Consider the following 12,819-nt stretch of genomic DNA (forward strand, 5'->3'; position numbering starts at 1 on the left):
CATTAACTGTCTAATTCAATCCGATGTGCAATCTTGGACTAATTGAAAAGCTGATCTAACTTTATAGGGATATTCAACGTTAAGAGAAGGTCTGATCATAGATGAGGTGACAAGTGTACATTAATTAATCTAGTAATAAGCACTATTATTAATTAATATTTTCTAGTTTAATATATGAATCTTGTAATTTTCCCATAGCTTATTTCACTTTGTACAATGACCCTATTCCCAAGGATAAGAATTATAGAGGTCACAATGCATTAGGCTTTAAATTTGTTTTACTACCTCATCACCATTAGTTAGACACTTGGGTTAGTTGGGTATCAACTTTCTTAGTCTATTTTGGTTTGTATTTAATTATAGAAATGCCTTATTGGTATCGTAGATAAGGAATAATCTAGCCACGTGTACACTGGCGACAGGTATCAATATTATAATTTCAAATGAGCGAGCCTGCCGATGAGAACCGCAACTAAGAACCAACCCACTCATCCATTCTACTTGGGTCGTAACCTCCAAAATGCGACTATCCAAGTATCCATTGCTTGATAACAAAACAAGAAGAAGAATGAAGGGACTTGGAAGCTTATGGGCCACAGGCAGCCAATCAAATTTGGCCACTTCACCCATGTTAACGGGGAATCTAAAAACTTCACAAGTAGCCTAAATGAAAGAATGCATCTGTAATTCAACAGAGTCCAAGCTGAAAATGATTTTCATAAACCCAACTCATCTGATATATTTTGATTACCCAAAATTCAATAAAAAAAAAATTGTAAGTGATAACTGAATCTCAACGGTGATCATGTAGGTCAGCTCCTATTGAGGGTAATATCGGAATCTAAGTATTAATTAATCTCCATGAGAATATACTGTCCTCGTTAGCTAGTTGTTACAACAAAAAATATTAGAATATATAGAGTCTGACGAATTATATTATATGTCATACACATAAAACAAAAGGGAAAACCATCATACCAGTTTTACCCTTGTTGCATATACTTCCATTATTTCGTATTAAATATCGTATCCTTGTATTCCTTCCATTCGCCCTAAACCATCTCTCTCCCTCTCTCTCATGGACTCCATTGAGAGCCCAAAATCATCCTCATATCATACACAGGTTCCATGCAGAGATCATGAACCAGAACCAGATGAAACAGAGAATTTTCAAGAAAGCCAAGTGAAGATAAGAGGTTCTGCGCTTCCAATAAAAGCTAGTGGTAGCGGAAGAAGGTTCCTTGGGGTAAGGCAGAGGCCCTCGGGAAGATGGGTTGCTGAAATTAAAGACTCTTCACAGAAGCTGAGGCTGTGGTTGGGGACTTTTGATAGAGCAGAAGAAGCTGCCATGGCTTATGACAACGCTGCGAGGCTTCTAAGAGGGAGGAACGCAAAGACAAACTTCCCATATCACGAAAACATGAAGATCCATGAAAGGAATCCCAGCTTACTAAGAAAGAACCCAGGATTCTCTCAGCTTCTTCAACGCGCAATCATGAAGAACCACTGGAAATTCTCATCTGCCAGCACTAGTGCTCATCAGAAGCAAGGATTTGAATCAGGTTCTATTGACGTCAATTCTGTCGTTGAAGAAACTATAGTATGTTCTTCGAGCCCAGAGAAAGGGTTGAAGTGTTATGGCTCTCAAGAGAGAGATGGGCTTTGTGGATTCTCGTTTCGTGGTTGTAAAGTTTATTCTTCTGTTATCGTATCTCCTTCTTTTAGTGCTTCTCAATGTGATCAAGCAGAAGTACAAGCGGAAGAGAGGAAATATGAAGGGACTCAATCACTTGAACCTCTCTTTGTGCATGCAACTGGGTTTCTGGAGAGTGGCTTTGTGCAAGAGTAAAGAAAGTTCTTTCTCTGAGATTCATGTTCAGAAAGTTGTAAGCTGTAGTGTAGTTTGTTAGCTACATATATCCTTCTTCCCTCTACATCAAAATATAAATATATATCTTGTTTGATGAATGATCAATCCTTGGCTTTCTTCTGAGAGGTGTGCTGTCATCTTTCAGTTGTTCATCACTGGTTTTAATGTTCAAATTAAGTAGGAAATTGAGAATCACCATCAAAATTATATTTCTCTTTTGTTTGGTTTAACAGGCCTCTAATTGAACTCTCTAACAATTTTAGGATTATATATATATATATATATATATATATATATATATATATATATATCTGACAAGTGTAAGAGTGCAAGTACAGTCTCAAATACAAAGACCCTTTGTCCATCTGTGAAGGGAAAGTAATCCCCAGATATCCATTCAAGAATTGTGTTGATTTGTGCTTATTGACATACTAATTAACAAAATACTATCTCCAGGTCAAAGAAGATACAGAAGAGAAAATTAAGAACAGGAAACTCTCATGGTTGGATCATCCTCCTGAGATCATCCACCTTCAATGGTATCCTTGACCGGATTCCACTCATGGATGGTTAATGTTGCTTCCGCTCATGCAACAGTTCTACTTAATTATATTGGACCACTAAAATGATCATAATTGGCCCAGTTAAAACCTTGTAGTTCTGTGGAGACAAGTTGGCTCTAGTATTCCACTGCATGTGTTGTGAAAATCTCCCTTATACAATCCAAGAGTTAAAAGTTGAATCACAGGGGAAAACAATTCAAAACTCTTGCATCCACACCCCCATAACTTTCCCTACCAAATACTCATTAGTTTTCTTTCACTGTTCCATATAATATAGGTTGAAGAATTTGAGCTATATTTCCAATTTCCATCCCCTTCAATGATGAATTGAAAATGTTGTTTTCTTTACCATTTAAATCAAAACAAGTTACAAGGGGTGAGAAAGTAAGGTTTTCTTTATAAAGCGGAGGGGGGGTGAAATGATAGAAGGAAATTTCAGCCTGAAAGTAATGACCATCCTAAGGAGAAACAAACAGAGACCCATAGGGTAGGGACAAAGCATTCAGAAATCCAAGGAGGGGAGCTTCAGAAGGCATCAGCAAGGGGGATTAATGCAATCCGTTGGAGAACTGGACCAACATAACTGAAGAAGAGAGCTCCGAGCCTCCGATCCAAGAGCTTGATAAGATTTTTCTGCAGCTGCAGATAGGACATCAGAAGACATAAGGTTGTCCTCATGAGGTGCCACACTCACAACAATATAGGATCAAATTAATGTGGGTTGATTGCCTAAGGAGAACGTACCACCATATATATGACATACGGCCTCCGCCATTACTAGAAGGCAAGGTTTGTACCAAGCCAGAGCATTATTAATTACAGCATTGTTTGTTGGGGTGGAGCGAGGGGGACCAGAAATGTAGAAGAAAGGCCAAAGTGAAGGAGTGCGGGAGGAGCAAGCATGCAGCACCGGTATGAGAAGAGAAGGGGAGGAAACTAATTCATTATGCAAAAGATATCGAGAGTGAAAAACACTTCATTGCTACATACTGAGAAACCCATTTCCAATCAAGCACCCTCCAGGCTCCAGGCAGCTTCTTTTCACCAACTCCATCAATGAAAGAAAACCATTTCCCAAACACTCGCACTCTCTGGGGTTTGAGAAACGCATTTCCCAAGCATGCTTTGGAGGGCATCTGCTTTTCGGTTTTCACTAATTCCATTGACAAACCCTTTTTCCAGGCATACTCCTGGGCATCTCCTTGTTTGTTTTCTGGATTTTTTCTTGTTTGTCTTTTCCTGTTTCTCACATTTCCCGACCCTAATTACCACGTGCAACTCGAAAGCTGTCTACGTGTATATATATATACATAAAAAACTGAATCGAATGCTTCGATTTTGGTTCAGTATTTTTGAAAAACCAAAAAACTAATTTGATTTTTGGTTAACTTTAAAAAACCGATAATTAATATAATATATATATTTATAATAATCTATTTCTTATAATCTTATAACATTTATAATATATTATATATGATTTATTATAAAATTATACATTTGTACATGCATTTGTGATCTGTCAGTCCAAAGCACCAAGGAATTGATAAGAAGGGAACTCATCATAAATGGGTAGCAGGGAAAATTTTTGGCTGTTCTCCCAAATTGAGTTCCTTGATTTTTTGTTTTTTACTCAAAGAATCCATGCATCTGTAATCCGTAGTTTGTTTTTTACTCAAATAAATAAACAAAGTAAAATTTAAACCAGAATTTGCGTTACACTGATTTGCACTTCCATACATATATACTTCTGCACTACTATTAATGAAACTACATCAAAACAAATTAGTGTTTTTTTCTTGTAATATGAGGAGCTACACAAGACCGGGGGAGGGGGTAAAATCATTCAAACAAATAAAAAAAAAAAAAAACAGAGGGGAGAGAAAAGGGATTAAACGAAGGAACTTAGAGGGAGAAAAAGTTTAATTTGCTAGTCGATCTACAGTTTGATTTGTTACTTTGAAGGAGTGTATGACACGCCTCGATCCAGGGAGTCAAGCCAGATTCGAGCCATCTTCGATAATGGACTTCAGCCTCCAAGGGTCTTCAATTTGCTTCTTTAGGCATGAGATCCCAAGAGGAGAGTTACCTTCAATGTTGATAAAAAATTTTTTGAAACTTAGCATAACATTATTGGCTTCCCCAGCCACCCAAGCTTAAGTGGTAACACCAATATAGTATGCTTTTTTACATCAAGAATTTCCCCTGTATGGTTCATCGTAATGCATGCAATAGAATAATCCCCATTAACATTTCTTGAGGCATCAAAGTTTATTTTAATAGCACACTCTCTTAGAGTTTTCCAACAGATAGTCCTCCAGTTTAATTTTTTTTTCCCATTAATTTCTAAGACTAGCGATATTTTTATCACAAGCAGTCTATTCCAAGTAGTAATTTAGAGGTCGATCAACTAAAATTGATGGAGGAGGCACCGATTGTGAAATGTTTTATCATTTCTGTTCTTCTAGAGATATTATAAAATGAAGCTACATTTATCGTGGGCCATCGACCCCTCCAATCCATGACCGTAATTCAAGTTTGTCCATTAGTCATATATTGAGGAGTCATTTTTTTGCCGATTTAGGTTGTATTTGGCATTTCTTATTTTAAGGATTTATTTCATTTTTATAGTTAAAAATTCGATGTTCATAATATTACTTTATCCATAAAAAGGAAATAAGTCCTTAAAATAAGAAAGGCTAAATGCAGCCTTAGAGTGCTAGAGTTTATAGATAATCAAATTTGTTTTGCAAAAGAGCAATATTTAAAATTAGAGATTAATTGCAAATACTCTTTTACCCCACACGCATGAGAACGGTCCCAGGCTATTTTTCTCCCAACAAAAGTTTTGTTTTTTCCCCATGTAGCAGAGAATAGGCTATCCTTATCAAATGTAGAATTGCAACTTGGGTGGATCCAACCCAAAGCTGGAACAAATCAGCATGCAATTTTACTCATGAAAGGTTTGGATTTTCGGTCCTCAAGCTGGGCCTGGGCTCAAAAGTTTGGGTTTTTCTTTTTTGAATTGGGCTCAAGCCTAATTCTTAGGTAATCCAAACCTGGCCCGACCTTATCATGACTTCAGCCTGGCCTGATTATATGTATGCACTTATGCATATACGGATGCATATTTGTATGCATACAAACAAAAAGTATGCATACATGTACACACACATATATATAAAGACAAACCAAACATGCATATATTCACATACATTTATATCAATTTTTAGTGTGAGTTGATTGACTACCCTGAATCTAATTCGGGCCTAAGCCCAATCCAAATGCATCAAATTTTAATGCGGGCTATACCCAATTAAATCATCCATGCTTGATTTCTTTTTCAGTTCAAACTTGGGCCTTAGGCTCAATTCTTAGGATCGGGCTGCAATGAACTCCAAGCTGGCCCAACACGCCCAACTTGCACCCCTAAACAATGATGATGATGCACTAATTAATAATTAGGCCCTGTTTGCTTTTCGTTAAGCAACTTACCAGGGTAAATGCGGTTACTTGGGTAAGTTTTTCTTGGGAAACACTTACCCATGTTCTTTTATTTCTCATATAAATAAGGCAATGACCATCTTAGTAATAAAAATCCATTATTAAAAAGAGCATTTTTGTCCTATTCAAGTATTGGCAACTTTCCCAATGGGTGGAAAAGTTAATTTCCCCACCTAGGAGATAGGCAGGAAAATAAACTTTCCCTGTTCCCATTGACCAACTTTCCCCCCTCTCGAAATCTGAAAAAGAACGCCCCCTTAGAGGTAAATGACCTCTAGGTTCTAGGATCATTATTCAAGCGATGGTTTTCAAAAGTGGACCGGACTGGACGATCAATCCAGAAAAGCTGGGAACCGGTCAAGTGACCGGTTTTGTTTCCCCCCAAAACCGTTGATTTTGCTCAGTGAACCACTAAACTGGACAATTAATCGTTCAAATGGTTTTAATCAATTTTTTATTTTTTTGAATTTTTTGTTAAAACAGGCCAAGTATTCGATTCAAACAATTGGGCCGTTCAACCCGATAACCAGACCCCTGACCGATTCAATCACTTTTAAAAACCATGAATCAAGCGGCCTCTCTCAAGGGAGGAGACAGGATTTCTTTATTCAAACTTGGGCAACCTAGGTTTAAGTCTTCAATGGCGTGATTAAGTGATCCGGCCCGTCTGAATCCGAATCTTTCTGCCTCAGCGGCAGCATAACTCGCCATCACCATTCATGTTTCATATTGGAAGTAATAGGACTATAACTAGTTATCCTGGACTACAAATATAAATAAATATGTACGGTATAAATATATATAAAATAATATAAAATACAAGATTTTACACTCAACATATTTACATTTATACTCTTTCCAAATTGAGTTTTAATTATTTTCCCCCTTACAATTGCAAAAATGCATGAACTAAATAGAAATAAAGAAAACAATTCAAAAGATTCTTATCTTGGCACCCTTGGAATCCAAATTCAAACACTTTGGGAGGTAATGCCTACCCAGGAGCCTAATAGAGAGAGCCCAAACTTAACTTCTCAGCCCCTAATATAATTCTCTGTACCCGTTTGGGAAGGCTGAAGACGACTTTCTGACTTTCCAAGGTGGCCCTCACGGCTAACCACTTATTCAAAACAGAGGCTTATTTCCATCACAAGTGCTTATTGGTGTTGAACCGGCCTCAAATAAGTGCTTAAAAATAAGCACTCCCAAACTGGGGCAAAATTTTTGGTTTTTCTTATTCTTTTTTTTTTTTTCTAAACAGGCTTTTTAGCTGAAAAGGCATTTTGGGTTTTTTCTAGGGATGTCAATGGGTGGGGCCTACCCAATGGGCCCGACCCCAATTGGACCAGTTCTCGGTCCAGGATTTGGTACCAATGGATCGGTTTCAGTTCAATATATTGACCTGATTATTATCGATTTGTAACTGGTTCTATCCACTCCCAAACCAATTCAAACCCAATCCAAGGCATATATATAAGATTTATTATAATCGGGTCCATAGGATCGGACCCAATTGCCATGAAAACTGATTAGTTTGATTCTGGGTTTAAAATTACAGACCGGTTTCGGTTCTTTAATTTTTCTTGTCGGATCAATTCCAGTTCCACTCAGACCCGACCCCCTGACATGAAAGATTGACAGCCCAAGCAATTTTCTTCCCCCAGTGCATTAAAAGATGGATTGCTGCAATCTCAGATTTTTGAGGAGGAGTGCAGTCCACTTATCCCTGCGTTTTAAATTCTGTCTCCCGGTGCAGCTACAGCCAGCCTGTACATGGAAGCCGGACCGGACTACCCCACAGGCCACAGCCGCAGGCGCACCTCATCCTTCTGAAATTGACTACACCAAGGAATCTACTGCTTGTGTCTCTCAAGCTCAACTCTTTAATGCCGTGTCCACCATATGAGTCACCCCCGGCTCAGAAAAAACCCAAACCCATCTTCCTCAATCCTCACCACATCTCCCTCCAAGAAAAAGACCACTTTCTCCCCTTGTTCCTCTTTGGGGAACAACTGTGCCACCTTTATCTAGTCTGCAGCTTCACCCACACATCCATTTCCTCTGCTCACTTCAATGGATGCAACTGTAACCTAATCAAACAATTCTAACCGTCGAATGAAAGTAGGGATGCATTTCGATTGAAGAGTAACTAAATTAAAAAAAAAAAAAAAAGCCCAAACAATGGAATCCAATTCCGCTTTTAATGTGAGAAGAATCCAAGAAATGACCTCATATTAAAGTACAGCATTGAAAAAGAAAATTAGATTGTAACACTCTCACGCAACTATATTACACTTAATATATTTTTAATATCATATTATTGCAGCTTCCCATGTGAATCAACAATAACCCAGCAGGAATGAAGAATCCCTTCCAGAAAGAAAACCTAATTCTGACTGAGCAAAATAGATGAGAACTCAAAACTCAACTACATAACTCACTTTTTCCATGCTGATAAACTGCAGAGTACAGTCTCCTCGAGGCCACCATGGTTCCATAAACAAAAAAAAAAAAAATTCACACACAGGCAGTTTCCCCTGATCTAACATCTCATGTTTCTTCTCTCCTCTGAAAGCCGGAATTGCAGATTCTTTAGCAATACTGTACTTCACCACAATATTTTTCTTTAAGATCTGTAACACAAAGACAGAAGAGAAACACCATCTCCAGTACCTAACGCAAACCTACAGTGCACCCTCAGATCATCTGCTCAAAACAAACTGGTAAGAGCTAGCATTTTCCACTCATTCATTTCATATCCATAATAAAATTATTCTCTGAAGAAACATCAAGTACTTTAGTGAAAGAAATAAAAGCATCAGAATAATTGTTCCCAAAGACAGATTATACATCAATATTTACTGGGAACAAAATAATAGATCCATGGCATAGATTGATATGTCTTATTGGGGCATAGTTATTATAACCAGAGTGATGCAACAATAACCTAGAAGATGCAAAGAAAACCCACAAGTACATGCACTTATTTGAAAGTTTCTGAATTAGAAATGATAAATAAACTGAAGTTTAATCAACAGGAAAAATCAATGCTTCAGCTGACTCAAAAAAAGAATGCCAACAACCAAACAAGCAGAAGAAACCAAACTGGGAAAGCCTCTTCCAGTGTCAATGAAGCATCTAATATCTGCTTTTTTGCATACGAGGTTAATGTGTAAGCAGCAATCTGCAGAAAGAGAATCTTAGAATTTTTAAGTCCAAAACTGCATTTTGGATTCTTCGAGGCAGAAGGGTATCAACTATCAAAAACAATTGTCTAATTGAAGCAGATTTATTCAAGAGAGGAAGGAATCTTAGACACTCAGAAGCTAGACAGACCCACATATAAGGATAGAATACTCTACTGCAAGAGTTAGTAACAGCTGAACTGCAAGCATTCCAGATACCAATTGAAGCAAAAATTCAGAGAAATAACCTAAAATAAAAAATTAACTTTTCAACTCTGTCCAGTGCTTAAGTAGAAAAAGAAAAAAAGCCGGGAGTCGGGAGTCGGGAGAGAGAGAGCGAGAGAGTAGAGACTGGGTGAGCACCGGATGCAGAGGTTTATCGACCGATTCCTGTTTTGTCTTTGACTTCAATTGGGAAGCAATCCGTTTAAACAATCAGTCCAGGAAGAGATCGATAAACCGCTGCGTCCGGAGACACGACAAGTTCGTCTCTCCCGAAAAACCAACCGGACCGAAGCAAACACACTCTTGTGATATAATAAAACGAACCTGCTAAAACTAAAAAAATCGACAACCCCGTTTTCCGATTGAGCTTCTGATCTGATCGACTGGGTTTACAGATTCGATCTGAAAGAAATTTTATAGCTTAAGAATCGAAAAAAACTGGGAAAACTAAGCGAGGATTGGTTAAAAGAGACCGCCACGTGGCAAAAGCTTCGTTAATGGGCTTCTAGTTTCTTTTGGCTGGATGGCAATGAACTGGGGCTCCTGCATTTAGTCTGTCCAGCCCCTACCTAGGAAGGCCCGGGCTGCTAGGCCCAGCCTATGCAAATATAGAATTATTATAACATGGTATGATCATCGGCTTCGAGTCCATGATCATCCAAAGCCCACGGTCATCCCTACCAAGATACCAGGTTACCCTCTCACGTGTCCAAACTCCAAAGTAAGACATGAAACTTTTTAAATTGCAGGGAAAATGACTTAAACCTCCCAATAAATACTTAAAATTTTATTTATTTTTCAAATAATTATGTAAGTAAATACCAAAAAAAATAAATATGTAAGTACAACCCTTCTATTAATTATCTTTTAATAAGTCCTTGTTATGAATAAGATCACGTGAGTGGTGTTTTAGGTAATTAGGGGAGGTTTGAGTGCAAAAAACAATTTGGTAATTTTTGTTCACTACTCCTAGTTACTTGAGGGCGAATCGGACTTCAGGTAGACAGCGAGTTGAATCGGTGTGTAAAGCAATTTATCAGAGAACCCGAAATAGTTAACCTGGCGAGGTTGCTCTGATGCTTAAATCAGTAAGTATGTTATAAATGCTGCTGAATGCTTGACTGTTAGAGAATAGAGTAATCACGCGTACTTTTGCCTTGAGGTTTCTGTTTTTATATACTAGAGCAGTCGTAGGTCTCACGAAAGAGCTCTGGGATCTCCGGGGTATGGAGATAAGGTTCGTTCCGCTTTTGAATGAGTGGTATGTAGATAAGGCTTATTGTTTCACCTCCGACTCTGGCGGAGCCGGGATGAGTTCTCATCGTGATCTTGGAAAAGTCAAGATCTGTTAGCTCATCGTGATCTCGAAAAACTTGGAATCTGTTGGAGAGACCTCTGGAGTCAGTCACATAGCGATTAAGGTCATTAGCTTTGAGTTGGTACTTTGGTTCTTTAGTCTCGAACTGGATTGGATGCCGATGTGCCTTCTACACCGAGGTGGGTTTTTTGGGCTGAGGTGGCTGAATACCCGAGCTCCAAATGTTGCGAACTAGGCTCGTCAGGCTGAGTTGTCATCCCTTGATCAAATCACACCCACGTGTCCCCTTCTTGCTAGGTCGTGCCAAATCGCCCTTCATCATAAACCATGAAACCCACTTATATAAAGCAAATTACCTTTTCTTTGGGGGGGGGGATAATTCGATAAATCTTCATCATAATAATGTTTTTCATAGGTAGAAAAAAGAGATTTTAAAAACTTTAAAGCATTATGTCAGCATTGTCCATAAATACATTTAACCAAAAGAGGGTGCTCCTAGAACTATCAATGGACTAGATATTGGTTCGATCCGATCCAATCCATTATAGATGGACGAGGTCCAATCCAGTCTGATGAATACTTTGGACCATTTTTAGACCGGTCAATTTCAATGTTTGGACCATCCAAGCTGTTCAAATTGGATTTAATCTAGATTGGGTCCGATCAAACTTGGTCCATTGACACTCATACTCTAATTTTGTAATTGCTTTATTTCTAAATCCCAATTAGAAAGTTAGTTCATATATTTTAATAACAAATCAAATCTAATTTAATTTCCCATCTCAAATAAAAAAAAATCAATACAAAATAAAACTTAGATAGGTGTGATGGCATAAAGTGGGTTGTTTAATATCAATCAGACCTAGTTTAGTCTCCTATGAAAGTAATTCGGGGAAGAATTGGACAAATAAATTTTCGTGTTTAATATGTCTTTGTTTAAAATGTTTGAAGTCAAAATTTTGGCATATTTTGTATGTACATCAAATATGTCTACGTATGTAAAAATATAAATAAATTTTAAATTATTTCCAATTATGTTGAAGTTATTTGTGTATTTATCAAAATATCATTGAAAATTATAATTCAAGACATTTTCTTTAGGCTTCATTTGTTTTCCTTGCAAATGGAATTTGCACTAGTGTAAACGAATAAAAAAGCAAATGGGCCGAGTGTAAAATCCTGGTTTACTTTTGTTTCAAATCTGATTTCGTTTTGTTTTGTTTGTTTGCAAGAAGTAGGATGGGAAATAGAATGATGTGATCCCCATTTTATTTGAAAGAAAACGAGGGTGGGAGAGTGAAGTTGGAAGCAAATTGATGTAACTATCACTTTATACCAGAGAGAATTAAGATAAGAGGAAAACGATGCACATTTTGCATCAATATTTCAGATGTAAGATTGAACCAAATGCAAAAGTTGTATCTAGTTGAGATTTGCGCAGAGCCTTAAGAAAAATCAGTTAAAAAAACGAGTGGTTTAGAAGGTCTTTTATTCTAAAACAAAAAGGAAATAAAAAGAGCTGATTCTGATCTCCATGTGAATGATAGCACTGTATAAAATTATAAATAGGTGGTAATGACTAATGAGCAGTATTATCATGTACAAAAAAAGATTTCTAAAGATTCTTTGTGACTATTGATTCATTGAATCACGACCTTTTCTAGCCAAGTCCACATGGTCTACAGCTTTACCTGTAATAACAATGCACCACGTTAAATATGTATCATGTAGTGAGTGGTGCTTGCTCTGCACTCTTACCCAGTTAATACTGGGACCATTCAAATTTTAACAATTTCTCAACCTAATCGGTGTTCGCTCCTTTGAAAACAAAAAAAGGAGGGAATGGTCGTATTCTGCATCCACTCGAAATTATAGGACCACTTTTGTCCTATTTAAAAAGAGGCAAAAGATTTTTCATCCTTGAACATAAATGGCGTGGTAGGTACCAATTGTCCCATTACCATTTACCATTTGGATGAAGAAAAAGAAGAAATAGAGAAATAACCATTAATGCCATTTATATTTTATGTCATGAAAATACAATAAATGGATAAATGCAGTAAATAATGTTATTCTTTTTTCTAAAAATTATATATTCTTGAATTGGTCATGATCAATAATTTGAAATTGATGTTTTAATGGTTTTGAAACCCAAAT

The 12,819-nt window shown here is 37.3% G+C and overlaps 1 protein-coding gene and 1 long non-coding RNA gene across 2 annotated transcripts; one reads left to right on the top strand and one right to left on the bottom strand.

Moving 5' to 3' along the window:
* Positions 1 to 1,055: 1,055 nt before the first annotated feature.
* LOC148863477 (ethylene-responsive transcription factor ERF110-like) lies at positions 1,056 to 1,975 on the top strand. The gene has a single exon (XM_088975989.1). The coding sequence runs from the start codon at positions 1,079 to 1,081 to the stop codon at positions 1,847 to 1,849; it is 771 nt and encodes a 256-aa protein (XP_088832115.1). The 5' UTR covers positions 1,056 to 1,078; the 3' UTR covers positions 1,850 to 1,975.
* Positions 1,976 to 8,132: 6,157 nt separating this feature from the next.
* On the bottom strand, positions 8,133 to 9,816 carry LOC148863478 (uncharacterized). Its single transcript, XR_016110550.1, has 2 exons — positions 9,669 to 9,816; positions 8,133 to 8,640 (listed from the first exon to the last, which is right to left on the bottom strand). It is a non-coding gene; the product is annotated as an uncharacterized LOC148863478 (long non-coding RNA).
* Positions 9,817 to 12,819: the final 3,003 nt, after the last annotated feature.

The sequence above is a fragment of the Nelumbo lutea genome, chromosome 3 (assembly GCF_056320005.1).
Source record: "Nelumbo lutea isolate HS-2025 chromosome 3, American lotus-T2T, whole genome shotgun sequence".
Lineage (NCBI taxonomy): Eukaryota > Viridiplantae > Streptophyta > Magnoliopsida > Proteales > Nelumbonaceae > Nelumbo > Nelumbo lutea.